A 16706-nucleotide genomic window follows, 5' to 3' on the forward strand; every position below is an offset into this window, starting at 1 on the left:
CGCCACAACCCCGCACCGCCGGCACTTGCGGGTGGCACCCCAAGTTATAACAACTTACTGTTGCTGCGGGATTTTTCCAGGAAAGGGCCGTGAGCTGGCTCAGTCGCTTTCCTCTTGTATGTTTTGGTGACACGGTCCACATCTGGCTGCTTCCGGGTCATCTCTTCCATGAAGGACTGGAAGGAGAAAAGACGCAACAGTTTGCAAAGGCCCGGCTACTTTTCTCAGCCTCCCTTGTGGAACATTAGAGCTCAAAGCCTGAAGAGGCAACGGTCGTGGCACTGCCGCTGAGAACGTCTGCCGTCCACGGCAGGCACTGAGCACTTTCGGCGCTTGCTGCAATCAATGCATCCAATGGGAATGTTCTCCTTGAGGAAGGGGCCAGGAGAACACAGGGACGGCCGTTACCTGGTGCTCCGCAATGAGGGCTTTGACCTGCTCGATATCCTGGGGCTCCTGGTCCCGCTGGATCAGCGTGGTCTCTGCCCACTGGATCCACGTCAGCAGCTCTTCCAGCAGTTCCGCGTTGGCCATGAGTTCCAGGAGCGCCACTTCAAGCCGCTGTTGGTGCTGCTTCGCCCACGTGAGCACCTGGAGGAGAAACAGGCCAAGAAAAAAGACTGAGAGGCAGAGAAGGCTGTGCGTCTGGAAGGGTGAAGACAGGGAGACCTCGAACTGATTATTCCACAGGTGCAGAACACCCCACAATTAACCAAAGGAACCCTTCAGCCATCACCACAGGCCCAACTCCGTGGATGAGAGGCCAATGTCCACACGGCAACTCACTTCTTCGAATCGAGCACGGATGATGGTGATCCAGTGTTTGATGGTGGTGACGCAGTCTGGATGGCAGACAGGCAGGATGCTCTCTCCCATCCCCACCGCCGAGTTCACATCCAGCCTTTTCTCCTCCACTTTCTTCGTGAACTCCTGCACAAGCCAACACAAAGGCTCCCACCGTTACTCGCGGCCCCTCTGCCCTGCCCTGGGCCACCCCGCGTCCATGGGAGCCCCTCCCACCTTGTGCACATCCATGAGCGACTGCAGAGCTTCCGTGTCATCAGGCAAAGCTCCCCGGAAGCGGAGGCTCTGCTCGGCCTCCGAGAGCCACTCCAGCAGCTGGTGGATGGCGGTACGGAACTCCTCAGCCTGAAAAGCAGACGCCCCTAAGTCAGTCCTCCACCTCTGCCACTTGCCCGTCGGGATGGGCCAGCTGTGCCCTGGAAGTGTCATGCCCAGGACTCAAGACTCTGAGGAAGTTTCTCCAGCTGAAGCTGTGGAACGTCAGCCTCAGGAGACTCCAAGCCGGGAGCCACTGGATCAAACAGCGGCATCATCAACCCAACTGAAACGATCCTAGGAAGACACGGCCTCCAAGCCTCTGATACTCAGGCAGTCGAGAGGAGAGCAGAATAGGGATACTTAATGAGGCTCCTTGCCAAGCAGGGAAGTAACTCTCCTGATTAAAGACTGGTTAAAAAGGCAGCCCTCACCCAGCTCACTCTGATGTAAACCACCATTTGATCTCCTGGTCTGCTGTATTGTGAATCAGCCTGGATTTGCGACAAACCTAACTCGGCTCTCTGAACTTTGGGGGGTGGGATTCTTCTCTTGAAAGCAAAACCACCAAGCAAACTCTCTTTCCAAGGGACTTTGTTGATTTTCATTTCTTCCCTTCTGCTATTATCCTCAGTCTTGAGTAAATTGCTTTCCTCAGTGTGTGCGTGCGTGTGTGTGTGAGAGAGAGAGAGAAAGGGAGAAGGAGAAAGAGAGAGAGAGGGAGGGAGAGAGAGGAGAGAGAGAAAGGGAGGGAGAGAGAGGAAGAGATTGAAACTTGAAACAGGACAGGAGGCGAGGATCAGCACTATTTTATGAGTGCAACCATTATCCATGAGGCAGGTGGTGGACTGAGAGAGAGGCTCATCTCCCTCAGGGCCCCCCAACCACACTGCAGGTTGGCCTTCTCTGAGGTGCCTCAGGGTTACTGAGTGTTTGGAATGAAGTTCTAGGCGTACTTTCCGCACTGGACCTTAACTCCTCTGAGGTAATCACAGGGCCCCCAAACTTCTCTCCTTGCTGCGACCGTTGCCCTCCGCCCACCCAGATGTGACCTGCATGCTTCCAAGACCAGCAGAGGGAGGGAGGGGGGCACAACGTCAGTCCCTCCTCCTTTCAGAAAGGCTGTGGAGGGAAGAAGAAGGGTGAGTGCAAGGTGGCTCTGCCTCCTCTTCCCCCACCTGCTTTAAGGCCTGCTCCAGCCGTGTCTGCTTCAAGACGGACATCTTGCAGACTGTGTCCCAACGGCTGCTCAGCTCCTGAAGTTGCACTTTCACCCAGGTGGTGTCATCCCGGCTGTTCTCAATCAGCTCCCGCCCTGAGCGCTTGAGGACCTGGACGGTTCCCGTCCGCTTGCCAAGTTCTTTCTGGAAGACCTAAGAAGGAAATGAACCAAGCTTCACTCATGGCGGCTAAATATAGTTTTCTTGCAAAGGTCAGAGGTGGCTTATTTTTTCCTTAACAAAGCTGGTCTGATGTTTTAGCAAGGCTGCAAACTGCAACTAGTGCGACGGAACAGCTCCCTTATTGCTGTTCCCAAAGCCCACTCTGCTCCAGCACGTTCTAGAACAGGCACGTTCAACTTTCAGCGTGCCTGGGCTGCATGGAGTGATGCATATGAAATATATTGTACGGTTAATGTGTATAAATGAGGGGTCTTTGGTGCTGTCTGAGCTTGCTTGTTTTCTTGCAGATGTTTCAAGACCCAGCATGTAGTAAGGCTGAAAGTTTACAATCTTGTGAGGCTGTATTACTAGCTGTCCAGGGCCACAGGCAGCCCATGGGCTGCGGATTGGACACACCTGTTTTAGAAAGAGTGACAAAGCTGGAGGCTGGCTGCTCATTTTGCAAAGGGCCACCTCTGCTTGCTTTTTAGAGCTGGAGGGAAGTCAGCCTGCCAGCCTGCTGCAAGGGAGGCGCCCAGGGGGCAGACCGAGATGGCTGCCTGCTTCTCTTTTCACGCTCCTCGTGCTGCACCTCAGCCGTTACCTTGTGGGCGTCCATTAAATTCATGACCAGATCCAGATCCCCGTGGACAGGCTGGTCTTCGGCCAGCTGGGGCTCCACTTTGTACAGCCAGTCCACCAAGGCCTGCAGGGCATCCATAAACTGCCCGGAGAAGAGCAGCGCCTCTTCTAGTTTGTGCTGCCTGCAAAGAGACCCACGGGGAAGATGGCGGGCGTTCTCCTTGGAGCCCAGACGGGGCTTAGGCTTGCCAGATACGGAGCAGGAATTCCCCAGCCTCCCCAGGCGCATCCCTGACAAGACTCGCAGTTGCCCCCTGCCCAAAACCTCCATGGTGCCCCCAGCAGTGAAAGAGGAGGAAGTCAGCTCCGAGGGCGCCTGCCACCCGCTCTCACTCACCGCTCCACAGATTTGCCACAAACGGTGTCCCATTTATCCCGGACTTCCCCCAGGAGGTGATCCAGGTGTTGGGTATCATCGGGGAAGTGAGCTTTCTCTTTCAAGGCTCTTCCGGTGCGGATGGTGGTGTCATAAACAGGCTGTTTGCCTCCCAGGGTTTTCTGGAACTCCTGAGTTTTTGACAGAAATTATTTTTAAAAATTAGGGAAGGCGAAGCAAATCACTGCATTTTCTCTGCAGACTGAAGAGAGAGGCTGCAGACTGAAGAGGACCAGGGGGCTTTCCTGGGCCGGGCAGCCCCAGCCCACCTTGTGTAGCAGCTTCCTGGCCCCCCTCCCCGCCACTTCCTCGGGAGCTCTTTCTCGGCAGCCGTAAGAGGTGCCTGTATTTCATTACGCACACAGAAGTAATGTGTGGCGCCCGCTTGGGCTCCTGCTTTGCCTTCCCCTCTTGCACCCGGGCCACCTGTGTCCACACGGCCTGGGAAGCAGGGCCTGGGCTGTTCCCAAAGGTTTACATCTGGTCAGAGGCTTCCTGTGGGGAGGGCCCCCCTGAAATAATTCACGATTAAGACTCTCATCACTTGGTCAGCTTGTTTCAGCCAACAGCAGCTACCTAAATCTGGAGGGTCTTCCTTCTCCCATCCTTTTTGGCAATGGGCTCTTGCAATCTGTTTTTCACCCAGGCTGTGGGTTGACCTAGCCTTTCCCAGGTCCTTGTTCCCGCTTAACACTTTGTGTTGTGTGCCAACTTGAGCCTTCTTGGATCGGTCATCTCCCATCTGGACTAGTGCTATCATCCTCTGTGTGGGGCTCCTCTGGAAAAGTGTCCAGAATGTGGCTACGCAAGCAGTGTTGACGACCGAAGGAGACCCAAGTGATGCCTCCACTGGGGAGCTGCCCTGGCTGCCGACTGGCTCCTGGGTCTAATGCAAGGTGCTGGTGATGACCTTCAGGGCCCGCTGCGTGGGCCAGGCTCCCTGCGGGACCCATCCCACCCAGCGCACTGCAGACCCTGTCAGGCAAAGGATTCCAACTGGCAGGATCCGAGAGAGAGCCTTCTCTGGCATCACCCCACTCTTTGGAATATTCTCCCCCACCCCCAAGACGTGAGCTGGGTCCTCACCCTTCTGAAGCCCTCCTCACTCGGGGCTCACAAAGGAGCTTGCCGCCTGAAGGCTGCTTAGTGCCTTGAAGGGTTTCCCCCCAGCTAACTTTGATTATTCTCTTTTAATTCCCTCCTAGTGGAGTACAATATTTAGATGGTTTTTTTATGTATTTAATGGTAGACTGAGTGAGATGGGCGGTTTCAAATTTTAATATATAAATACATTATAACTGGACTCCAACCTTGTGCTTGGAAAGCTGCAGTTTGATTTTGTCTGGATCATTGGAAATTTCCAGCTCAGAATTTAGATGATTTTCAGCATCTTCCAACCAGTCCACCAACTTTTTCCAAGCTTCATGGAACTAGAAAGTAAAAATGTACCACAAAGAGTGAGTGTTGCACATCTGACCCCTTGTTTTTCCCAGCAAAATCTGTGTCAACTTTCAGGTTATCTTTTCCCCCTGGCGTAGTTTATGGCCCGGGCCCCGACTCTTCCTCAGGCAGTCCCACAGGGTGAAACTGGAGCTCCCTTTTCCAAGAGGCCCTCAGGTCAGGAGACCCAAACCAGAAGTATGAACTCCCCTTTAACTGTGAGGTTACGGAAATCTTGCAACTCTGAAAGCATTTTCCCCGCCCCCACCCTCACATGCTTTCCCATCGCTCCCTCCCTCCGTCTGGGCTGTGGCTCTCCCTGCTGCCTCTCCCGAAGAGACCCTTGCACCCACCGCTCGTCTCCAGGAGCCTTGGCTTTGCTCCCCTGGCAAAATTCCTGGCTTCCTCCCTTTTCCAGCTGTCTCCCTTGAGTGCACTCTCTCTTTCTTCCCAAGCTTGTTTTCCCTCTCCATGTTGGGTCCCCCCATTCCCCTGCGCAAGCTCACACCTTCCCAACGCTTTTCTTGTTCCACAGGGCTTCCCATCCTGCCTCAACCTCCCTTATGAGCAAACAAGCCATGCCCTCTTCTGTCTCCCCACACTGTTGCCCCCTCCTCGGCCGCCAACAGAATCCCCTCCCTGCGTCCCCTCCCTGCTCAGCCGACAGCTTTTCATGCATTTGAACTGTGGTCCTGCTGATAAGGTAGCAAATGTGACATCTGGGACAATGCTATTTTGTAAGCCCAAGTTGACCTGTTTGGCTCCCAATGAGCAGCTAAGAAAGTGCAGGACACTCACCTGTTTTGCCCGCTTCCTGGCATCATCTAGAGCCCGTCCCCTTTCAACTGACCGCTGGACAACCTTCTCCCAGCGAGACTGCACGCTGACAAGGAGGTTCTTGATCAGGACGACATCCTGCTTCTGGCTCAGAAACTTCAGCTGGTTTCCGCTTTGGTCCAGAGCAATGATCTGATGCCGGTGAGCGTTTACTTCATTAGCAAAACTCTGCCGTGGGTGGATGGAGAGGAAACAAAAGATAAATCCTTCCAGGGACTCTTCTTTGGAATCCTGGCATTATGGGGCCAATCTCTTTCCTTTGGGTGAAGTGAGAGATGCCTGCAGGCAAAGCTGAAGTCCCACCCTGAGATCCTCCAACCGATGCTCCTCAGGGCAGCCGTGAGCAAAAGGCCAAGATTAAGCAGAAGATTGAGGTGTGTGTGTGGGGGGGGGGCCTTGTTACAGGGTGAGGTTTGGGGTGCCCTTACCTTGTGCTCTTCTACTTGGGGGAGCACAGTGTTAAGGAGGAGACTTGGAGGAGAAGCAACGTTCAGACCTTGCTCCGCAAGAGTCAGCCAGTTGATGAAGTCCTGCAGGGAATTCTGGAATTCGGTTGCCAAGTTGAGTGCCTCTTCCAGCTTGGACTAAATAAGGGAGGCAGAAAAAAAGGGGGCACCTGACAAATCTCACTGTGGTTGACCTTCCAGGCCAAGAGCGTGGATTTTGCGTGCACCTCCTCCAAGAGCAAAATGAGAATTTCATTCATGTTCTCAGTGGGGTGAATACCTTTCCCTTTCACCCCACCCCCACCCAGTGAAGAGTGCTGGAGAGAATCCACTCAAAATAGCTAAGAGAAACTTTTCTATGGCAGAAAACTGCTGCAGCCCTTTGCAGCTTCCTGAAAGAAGAGAGGTCATTTATGAGCTTTGAGAAGTCATTGCAGTCAACCTTTACACCCTGCTGGACTGGACCCAATCCTGCTGCCTGTATTCAGTCACCGCTGCTTGACCTCCAGCCCAGAGACAACCAGGGGAACTGCAAGGCTGCACTTTCCAAAGGATTCAGAGCAGTGTTGCTCAACCTTGCCAACTTTCAAACTCCCAAGAAAAGGCACTTGGTGTGTGTCATGCTGCTTCCCAAGGCTAAACTCCTATTGATTACATCTCCTTCCGCAATCTCAGATTCCTGCTTCTGCCTCCCAGCCCTATTTCCTGACTCATTTGTTCCACTAAACTTCAACAGTTCCTCTGTGAACTCCATGACGCCGACATGCAGAGAATCCTGTTTACTTGTATAAAGTTGGAAACAGACCTGTCAATCAAAGAGCTGATGTGCTGCCAGAGAAAGGCCAACCTCTTCCTCCAGTGTTTGAATCATACCAATCTGAGTGCAGAAAGCAGGTGTGTGGTGTACCCAAGTCCCTCACCAGCCCTGCTCACTACCTTCCGCTCTTCCATCTTTGTGCTGACAAGGACCCATTTCTGTTCCAAGAGAGCCACACTTTGCTCCATCTTTGATCCAGATCCAGAATCATCACGGCTCAGAAGCATCAGCCTCCCCTTTGCCAGCAGCTGGCTGTAGATCTCCTCATTTGCCTTGAACTGGGCATAGAGTTCCTAAAACAGAAAGAGGCATTTCAGAAGAGACATTTTGCAGAATTTCTCCTCAAGATAAACCACATTCTTCTTTGCCACCACTTTTTGACTCAGGGAATGTTTAGATAATGACAGGACTCAGAATAACAGAGTTGGAAGGGATCTTAGAGGTCATCTAGTCCAACCTCCTGCTCAAACAGGACCGCCTATACTATTCCAGAAAAATGGCTATTCAATCTCTTCTTAAACACCTGCAGTGATGGAGCACCCACAGTTCTGGGAGGCAAGCTGTTCTACTGGTTGTTTGTTCTCATTGTTAGGAAATTTCTCCTTAGTTCTAGGTTGGGTCTCTCTTTGATAAGTCTTCCACCTCTTACTTCTTCTGTTGCCTCAATACTTTGGAGAATAGGTTGATCCCATTATCTTTGTGGCAGTTTTTCTAATATTGGAAGACTCATGTCATCTTTAGTCCTTCTCTTTGCTAGACTAGACATATCAAGTTCCCTCAATTGTTCATTGTATGGTTTAGCATCCAGTCTCCTATTACAGAGGTCCCCAACCTTTTGGGCACCAGGAACCGGTTCCGTGGAGAGAGGTTTTTCCACGGACTGGAGAGTGCAGTTTTGTGTGCCGCCTGGATCCCACGGATGGGGCTTTGCTTGCTTGTGGGGACCAGTTGCTGGCATGCTGCAGCCCAGTACCGGTCCACGGACTGGGGGTTGGGGACCCTTTTAGCTTCCTGTTGTGTTAAGATGTCCTAAAGTGGATGCATACTATTTTCACACCTGATTGTGGACACCTTTTTCCTACAAGACTTGAGGATTCTTGGCTAAACCACATACTTTCATGAGGACTTTGTGACTAGACTATGTAATGTAGAATGAAACTTAACAAGCCTTTTCCCCTTAATCGTTTCTGGAAGATTTGTATTTGTCTTTTAGACAAACTCTCTACTTATGTTATTGAAAAAGCCCTTTCTCAGACCAAATTCCCCCATCAACGGAGTCAGCATTCAGTTCCCATGACTCACCATGTGGACATTCAGTTGTTCCCGGGCAGTTTCTGGCAGCCCACCCGTCGGTTTGGAAGCTGACAGCTGACTTTCCATCCTGGTAAGCCACAAAAGGAAGTCTTCAATTTCGCCATGGAAGCCCTGGGCCTGTGACACATGCAGAGAACAAGGAGAGACGTTTATGGATTGGAGTGCAAGATCAGCAAAAGTGCCGTATTTCCCAGTAAATCCAAACTTACAAAACGATACCTTGTAAGTATACAACATATATAATACTATAAAAAAACAACTACCTGCAAAAGGCCATGAAAAACAGAACGTTACACCCCCGTGCAAGCTCCTCCACAGTTTGGCCCAGCCAACAAAGTCATAGAAATGCCGCTTTCTGGACCAGGGCAGGGCAAGAGCCCAGAGCTGGCAAAGGCCCTTCCCTTGCCTCGTCTCCATCTTCCCAGCTCACCAGACTGGCAGACCCGCCCCGCCTACCTGCTGAAGGGTTGCCTGCAGCTGCTGCTCCCGCACTTCCGTCTTCTGCAGGACTGACTCCCAGCAGGAGTTCATGGTCTCCAGGCGGTTTCGGAGACTGCTGGCATCATCCCCTGCGCTGGATTCCAGGAGTTCGTTGCCAGCCTTGTTCACTGTCTCCACTGTGGCTTGGTGGGCCAACACATCGTTTTTCAGCACCTAGGATGGTGTTGTGGGTGAAGAAAATACGGGCGCCTGACTTTGCAGCCCTCATTAAAAAGAGCTCAGCTGAGCTTTGCCTTTGCAGAAGGCAACTCAAGCCGAAAGCATCAAGGAGCACTTTCAAAGCAGCCACCTTGGCCTCTTAATCTGCCTCCAGAAGCAGTGGAGAAGATGCTGCCTGGAGCTGAGCGATTAGCTCTTCTACACCCAACGTGGCCCTTCTGTGCTCTGGCCCCAGCAGACCATCAGCCCCCTCTCTCAAAAGGCTGATCACTGGTCTGCGATGGCCTCAGGTGGGATTTCCTGTGGAGGGGGTGCAGTTTGAAGGCTGCAGGCTATTTAATCACCCCACGGCTAAAGATCCTGACCACTAAATGTGGTCTACTTTCCCGATTACTTCCCAGCAGCAGGTTGATAAGATGCTAAGGCAGAGGCCACAGAGGTGCTGGGGGGAAAAACCCCAGGAACCGAAAGGGACTGAATGGCTTCCGTTACTAAGCTAGCCCAGGGATCTGGCCCTCGAGACCCTGGAAAATAACGTAAACCAAAGCAGAATTCTTTGCTGGGACAGCATCCCTGCCAGAGGACTCACATGGTGCTTGGCCAGCTCCACCTCAATGACTCTGGGGTCCCCGTTGATGGGCCTTTGGGAATCCAGCAGCTCTTCGGTGTGGCTCAGCCAGGCCATGAGCTCAGCCAGGGCATGCTGGAACTGGCCAAGGGCCAAGAGAGAACCTTCCAGCTTGTGCTGTTGAATGGCGAGGAGGAAGAGAAGAGAAAAGGGGTTGTTTCAGCATCCGGTGCGTTTTATCACCCCTTTCAGCCCAACAAGTGGGACTCAAGAACACTCACTGTGAGTTTTAAACAATAGGAAACTAAAAAAACTTGTAAATTTCCATCAGCTGTATACGAGCCAAAGCCTCTTCGGAGGCAGTCAGGTGAGGATTAGGACCACCTGGAGGAGCTCCTTCTTAAGGAACCTGATCCTAAAAGGTGGGGGCTATTGCCTCAACTCAGCAATGACCCAGCCAGCCAGCTCTGTGCCTGGGGCTTTGCCATACCTGTCGATGAGCTATTTTTTCACCCAGATTCTCCCAAAGATGCCTTAGTTCTCTCAGTGGCTCCCTGATGATGTCTCGGTCTGTCTCATCTGTGGCTTTTTTGAGCAAGAGTCCTCCCTGGTGATTCAGCTTCTCCATCTCTATTTGCTGCTGGTATACTTCTGTTTTGAATTCCTGCAGAGAGTACAAAATGAGGATGACTTTCTAAGCTGCCTTCTAGGCTGCTGTGATAGCAACCCAGATGCCTGAGGATTTAGAGAAATGTCCTGCTTGGCACACACCTTCATCTCGTTCAGTTGCTCTTTGACAGTGCTGAGGTCTGTGCCCACTGGGGACATGTTGCAGAGTTTGATCACTGTGTTATCTAGCCAGTCAAACATACTCTGAAAGAAGAACATGGATACAAATGAAGGAAAACCTAGTTAACCTCCATCCTGCCAAACTGTGGACTCTGAGAATCAGGACTCTTTCCCAACTTTGGCTGTTCCGAGATCTACCCCCCTCCTGGGCACAGAGGCCCCAAGGCTTAACTGGCTCCCAGCATTCCCTTCTTCTTAAGAAACTGCTTCCTTCCACTCTAATGACGCTTCTTCTTGCACTGGACAGGACATTGGTTCTTCAGCTGAAGGCCATTACAGGTGGCACAGAAAGGAAGTTTACCTCTGCTGCCCCCTCCCCCAATCCTTTGGCTTCCCATTAGGTGGAGAGGGATGGGCAATCTTCAGTCCATGAAATTTACTCATCCTCCACCACCCCAAAAGCAGTCAAAGTTCACACGCCTGAAATTCAGCAGCAAAATGGCTGAATTTCAACTGCAGAATTGTTGGGCTCTTCCTGGCACACTAAAACTAAAATGGTTGTGCTAAGGACCTCCCCAGCACCCTTGAGCACCTCTAAGCCCAGAAAATGGGCATAAGCTGCTCCACTCAAATCGAGCAGCAGCTGCTCCATTTCACTGGCTGGTTCTTGTGTGAGTATGACTGAGGAGGTGTGGGGTTGTGTAATCTAGGTCTCTGCATCCATTTCCTGCCTTAGCTCTCCAAATCTTGCCGCCGCCCCCCCAGTAACTTTGCCAGGAAGCCTCCCAAGACCACCGGGTCCAAGGTGAGAGCTGCAGCCCTTCTGCCTCCCCTGGCTCCTTTCAGGCCCTCTGGCCTCACCTGCAGATTGTCCTGATACTGCACTGCACTCTGCATGGCCTCCTCCAGCTTCTCCAGCCTTTCCTTCCAGGTTCTGTTCAGGTGTTCCCAGGCACTGTTCATCTGCAAGGACAGGAAGAAATTTACAGCCCTGGCACAATTTGCCAGAGGTGGGCGCTGGTGACAGGGCACTAGGACAGAGGGTCATTTGGCAAAGGTGCCCAGGTGAGTGGAGGGGGAGCAGCTCAGACTAAGCATCTCTGGGCCTCTGTCTGCCAGGCTCTTCCCCTTGCCTGGGCTGCCAGTGGCATGGATTTCTTGCCAAGCAGATTGGGGGATGCCAATGCAGATGCAGATGCCCGTTTGGCCTCCCTGTTCCCTCCTCCTACTGACCCACCAAAACACTTCAGTCCAAATCGTCTGAAATGACTGTCACCTACCTCATCAATGCTTTTCTTAACTTCTGGTTTTTCCGTCTCCCCACAGGCGAAAATCAGATCGGCCCCGAGGATTCGGATGAATTCCAGTTCTTCATGCAAACTGTCAGTCTCCTCCTTGATGGTCTACAGGGGAGGATTAAAAAACAGATGGGCAAAATTTGCCTACCAGAGCAGCTCACACATATCAGCAACTGTGTTTCTGAAATTGTGTCTACAATCAGAGTTTATTCTGGAGTGTGTGATGCTTGTAGGGCAATCTATGCCTTTGCTATAGGAAAAAGAAAATGCAACGTAGCACACAAATGGGTAAATACATCAAAGAAGGGGTTATTTTCAGGTTTTTCAGCAAGCCATTTTCACTCTGTGGGTCATTATTTTAAACCTACTATATGGATTACACATTCTAAAGTTTATTCTTAGAAAAAAGTTCATAGCCTGTTGAAACAGGAAGCTAACTAGAACAATGATTTTCTCTTCAACAGAACCCACCAAACATTGTTCCAATGATTGTTCGGAATAGGAAACTGGAATTAAGAGGCATCCCTTCTTAAGCCTTCTGTAAATCCAAATTTCTCTCTATTGGCCATCACAGCTCGCTTGAAGGACTCAAGTTATGCACAATGTGGGAAAGGATGAAATGCTTCTGTCTTCCTACCTCAGCTGCTTCAATCTGCTGTTTGATGATTGATGGATCAATTCCAGGACTTTCCAGGTCATGGACAATGTCTTGCGTATCCCGGATAGTGGTTAGGAGGGCAGCCATGTCATACCAGAACTTTTCCGCCAGCTCCAGAACATCAAGGAACTTGATCTCACGCTCCTCAGCCCGAGCTTTGATGTCTTCCCAGAAAAATACCATCTGATCCAATTTATCCTGGATGTCTGAAACAGAGCAAGGAGGATTAAACCCCCACACAAACCCGTAGGAAACAAATCCTACATTCTGCGCTAGGAAAGATGTGGCTCTCTGCATCTCCTGCCACTCCGAGGAAGAGAGACCATGTGGATTTCAAGCAGTTCCAGTGCCTTACTTTTGGCTGCCAAGTCCCTGTCTGCTCCCTGGGATCGTCCAATCAGCTCTTCTCCCCGGTGTTTCAGTCCTTCGAAGGATGGCTGCAGCTTCTCCAGCTCCAGGGTGGCATTTTTATTGTCACCGATGCACTCACGGATTTTTTCAACCTCAGCTGGGATCAACGGAGGCATGCGCAGGCGGGAGGAGAGGTTCTCTAGTGTCTCCAGCATCGGCTCTATCTTATCATGGAACTGAAGGGAAGGAATGGCCAGAGTGAGGTTCCCCCTGGCTATGGCAAATGGTACATTTACCTCTTTGCTGCTTTGACCGATTCTTCTTAGTCAACATGCTTTTCTCTATGTACAACCTTTGCAAATTCTTCTGGAATGTCAGATGTTTTGGGGAACAATTAATTCCAAGACAAAGTTTTTGCAAAACTGGTTGTGTGTCTAAGAGCAAATTCTGGAGTCAAATATTTCATAGCATTGGTTATGCCAAGAGTGGTCTATTGTCCATTCTCTTTGTCTCCCCCCCCCACCCCCACACTTTATGATCTGCTAGGAATTTGTGAAGGAATGGGTAAAACCGCTGTCCTACTCTCGAAGGCCAATATATGTATTATGGATTCAAATTAGAGAATTAAAATGAGAACTAAAGCCCAGAGAAGACATATATATCAGTAACGCCAAAGTCTTTAAGCTTTGGATGCAATATGTGTACCTTTGCTTGGGTCTTTTTATAATAAAATCCATTTCCTTTCTATGAGGAGCATCAACTGGCATTCAGGCTCATGTATGAAGGGGCACCTGCCCTTCTAAAGCCACATTACAAATTGTTCCTGCCACCTGCCTGAATTCCAAGGCCCCCCACCCTAGAACAGGGAGCAGCTATGGGAGTCTGGAAGCCAACACTTGAACACTTGGGCCTTCTCCCCCCCCCCCCGCCCCCCCAGGAATGGCTTACTTAAAGTAACCCGTTAAGCAAATCTGTTGCTGGGCAGAATTATGGCAAAGGGGGGGGATGGGAGGGAGGACAGACTCTGGCTTCTCTAGGGAGCTCTCAGTGGGGGAGGCCTCAAGGCAGAGAAAGAAAGCCGCCTGGCCTTGAGTTCAGCTGAAGCGCCAGTCAGATGTGCAAGCATTTTTTCTCCGGCCACCTTTGCTTTCTCCAGGACTCCCCCTCATTTTCTCTTTGGGGGGGGAGGTCACAAAGACACTTCCCTGCAAGCCAGGGGCAGCAGCAGAAGAGACCCTGCTAATGAGGCAACTGGGGACATTTTCACACCACTAGCCCAGCATTCATCCTGGATGCGGGAGGATTTTGGCTGCCCGCAAGCCGGCAAGATAGAATTCTAAAGGACGTTCCGGGAGGAAAACAGGAACACCTTCCAATATTTTCTTGAGGGGGGGGGCTAATCCAGAGGGCAGGAAGTCTGTCATGTGATGAGGGGATTCTTACCTCTGCAATCTGCATGGTGGAGTCAACACAACAATGAATGGTGATGAGCAGGCAGGGAAGACGGTAAATGGGCACCGAAACAGACAAGAGGGGAGACATTCCACAGTGGGAGGGTGATGAGACGGGGTGGAGGAGGAAAAACTCAGCATTAATGTAAGGGTAAACTAAAGGGAGCCGAAATGACTAAAATAATATAAAAATATATATCCTAGAACTACTTTCAAAGACGTGACACAGAACAAAATCCAACATAACAGCATTATCAACTAACAAGACAAGTTGACACGAGGGAACAACAAATGTAATTCCTTGCATATATCCCTGCCCTGCCCAAAACAAAACTAAATAAATCTAATAAAAATATCTACACCAAAAAAACTCCCTAAATCTGTTTGGAATAGAATTTATTTGGCAAACTTCCATTTGCCTCTGAGAAAGGTCTCTTCCAGCCCTATAATTCCGTGTTCTACAGAAAGGGTTTTTGTAGTCCCCAGGAAGGCCTTGGGGGCCAAATGCTCTTCCACAGCCAGCTGCTCCTGCTCCGAGGGAGGAAGCCCAGAGGCCCTCCTGGGGCAGGGAGATTCCTGCCGGGACCAGACCGCCTGCTGCTTCCCCTGCCCGAGGCCTCCCTCCCTGCCCACTGGCCTTCCAAAGCTGCAAGAGGGTGACAAAATGGTCCCCCCAGCCCTAGGCACCCACTCTGGCAGAAGGTGGGGGAGGGGCTGCCCCTGGCCCACCCACCCAAGGCCAAGAGCCAGCCCCCCTCCCCCCCGCTGCTTCATCTGACAGCAAGCAGCATCTGCAGCAAGTGTAGCCCTATTGCGGGCTCCCCCTTTCTCCCATGTTCCCCCTACCGTCAGATCCTGCCACCCCTCTCCAAAGCCAGTGGCCTGTTCCCAAACCTGGGTTGACTGGGAGATGGCCTCATCGAGGGCCAGCGCCCGCTGGCGGACCTCTTCCTTGATGCGGGAGTAGGCGGCCTCTGCGGCAAGGTACTTCCCCTGCACCATAGCCCCTTCCTCAGGGTTCAGCTCCGTCAGTTGAGGGCCAATTTTCAGCAGCTTGTCAATGTGGGGCTTGTGTTCAGCGATCGATTCCCTCAGTTGCTACAAAAGAAAAAATATCAAGTTTTTCAAAATCAAAGCTCGGGACGCAATGACCTCAAAAGCATGAGAGAAAACAGGTAGCAGCACTTAAAGCCTAAAATATCTCCTGGCTCTGGAAATAAAGCATTGCTATATATATAGTCAATTATTTTCTTTGAGTTTCAAAAACTGTAGCAACCTCAGTCAAGAATGACTGAGCAAATTGGACAACCCAGCATACTGGTTTATTGTGAACACCAAGTTCAGCAAGAAAATTGGATCTCACAACATCTATATTTGTGTACTGTGCTAGTCATGTTTTGTTTTAGTCTCAGTTGGCTGAATCTGCCAGGGTTTGGTTCAGGCAGTGTGTTAACATCAGGGCAGACAATGTTGGAGTTCATCACAATCTCCAGCTGACCTGAAGCCCCAGGCTGCTACCCTACAGCAGGCCCAACCAGTGAGCCCAACGTGGGATAAATCTCGGATTCGAACCGGCCTGGACTCCAACTGGGCAGAGTTGGAAGAACAGGACATGGACAGTCTTGTCGACGTCATCTGGGAGGAATTTGATCCTGTGACTCCTAAGGAAGTGGACAGGATTATGAGGAGGTTGAGCTCCTCCACTTGCTTACTGGACCCGTGCCCTTCCTGGCTGGCTTATGCGGCTCGAGAGGGGACACGAGGCTGGTTCCTGGCGGTCATCTCTGCTTCTCTGAGTGAGGGTCACTTCCCCACCGCCTTGAAGGGAGGCGATGGTGAGACCTCTCCTCAAGAAGCCCACCTTGGACCCATCCTCATTGAATAACTTTCGTCCAGTCTCCAATCTTCGCTTCCTTGCGAAGGTTGTTGAGAGCGTGGTGGCGCAGCAACTTCCTCAGGTCCTGGATGAAGCGGTTTATCTAGACCCGTGCCAATCGGGCTTCAGGCCGGGCTACAGCACGGAGACGGCATTGGTCGCTCTGATGAATGATCTCTGGAGAGCCTGGGACAGGGGCCATTCCTCTGTCCTAGTCTTATTAGACCTTTCAGCGGCTTTCGATACCATCGACCATGGTATCTTGCTGCGGCGCCTCAGGGGACTGGGAGTGGGAGGCACGGTTCTGCGTTGGTTCTCCTCCTTTCTCCAGGGTCGCTCGCAGTCGGTGCTGGCAGGGGGACAGAGGTCGACCCCGAGGCCTCTCGTTTGCGGAGTCCCTCAGGGGTCGGTCCTCTCGCCTCTCCTGTTCAACATCTACATGAAACCGCTGGGTGAGATCATTCGTAGCTTTGGAGTAGGGTACCATCAGTATGCTGATGACACCCAGCTTTTCATCTCAACTCCAAACAGCATCAGTGATGCCCTCGACGTGATGTCCCGCTGCCTGAAAGCGGTCCGGGAATGGATGGGGAGGAACAGGCTTCAACTGAACCCGGACAAGACTGAATGGCTGTACGTACCGGCAAGCCAGGATACTCAGAGCATCCCACCCCTTAACATCGGGGGTGAGTTACTACCCCCTGTTGATAGGGCCCGCAACCTGTGTGTCCTCCTAGACTCG

At 51.5% G+C, this 16706-nt stretch overlaps 1 protein-coding gene across 1 annotated transcript in view; it reads right to left on the reverse strand.

Moving 5' to 3' along the window:
• MACF1 (microtubule actin crosslinking factor 1) overlaps window positions 1-16706 on the reverse strand; it is a 348186-nt gene that overhangs the window by 14212 nt on the left and 317268 nt on the right. Inside the window, exons 70-90 of the mRNA XM_083369263.1 lie at window positions 14983-15186; window positions 12642-12873; window positions 12266-12492; window positions 11611-11733; window positions 11192-11293; window positions 10313-10414; window positions 10032-10205; window positions 9563-9718; window positions 8770-8967; window positions 8302-8430; window positions 7119-7292; window positions 6165-6320; window positions 5698-5904; window positions 4770-4889; window positions 3421-3590; window positions 3046-3205; window positions 2238-2432; window positions 1021-1149; window positions 787-930; window positions 409-591; window positions 59-176 (exon numbers count right to left, since the gene is read on the reverse strand). Of these exons, the coding sequence (XP_083225389.1) occupies window positions 59-176; window positions 409-591; window positions 787-930; window positions 1021-1149; window positions 2238-2432; window positions 3046-3205; window positions 3421-3590; window positions 4770-4889; window positions 5698-5904; window positions 6165-6320; window positions 7119-7292; window positions 8302-8430; window positions 8770-8967; window positions 9563-9718; window positions 10032-10205; window positions 10313-10414; window positions 11192-11293; window positions 11611-11733; window positions 12266-12492; window positions 12642-12873; window positions 14983-15186 (3403 nt within the window). The remainder of the gene's footprint in view (window positions 1-58; window positions 177-408; window positions 592-786; window positions 931-1020; window positions 1150-2237; window positions 2433-3045; window positions 3206-3420; window positions 3591-4769; window positions 4890-5697; window positions 5905-6164; window positions 6321-7118; window positions 7293-8301; window positions 8431-8769; window positions 8968-9562; window positions 9719-10031; window positions 10206-10312; window positions 10415-11191; window positions 11294-11610; window positions 11734-12265; window positions 12493-12641; window positions 12874-14982; window positions 15187-16706) is intronic.

The sequence above is a fragment of the Vipera ursinii genome, assembly GCF_947247035.1.
Source record: "Vipera ursinii genome assembly, chromosome: 9".
Taxonomy (NCBI): Eukaryota; Metazoa; Chordata; class Lepidosauria; order Squamata; family Viperidae; genus Vipera; species Vipera ursinii.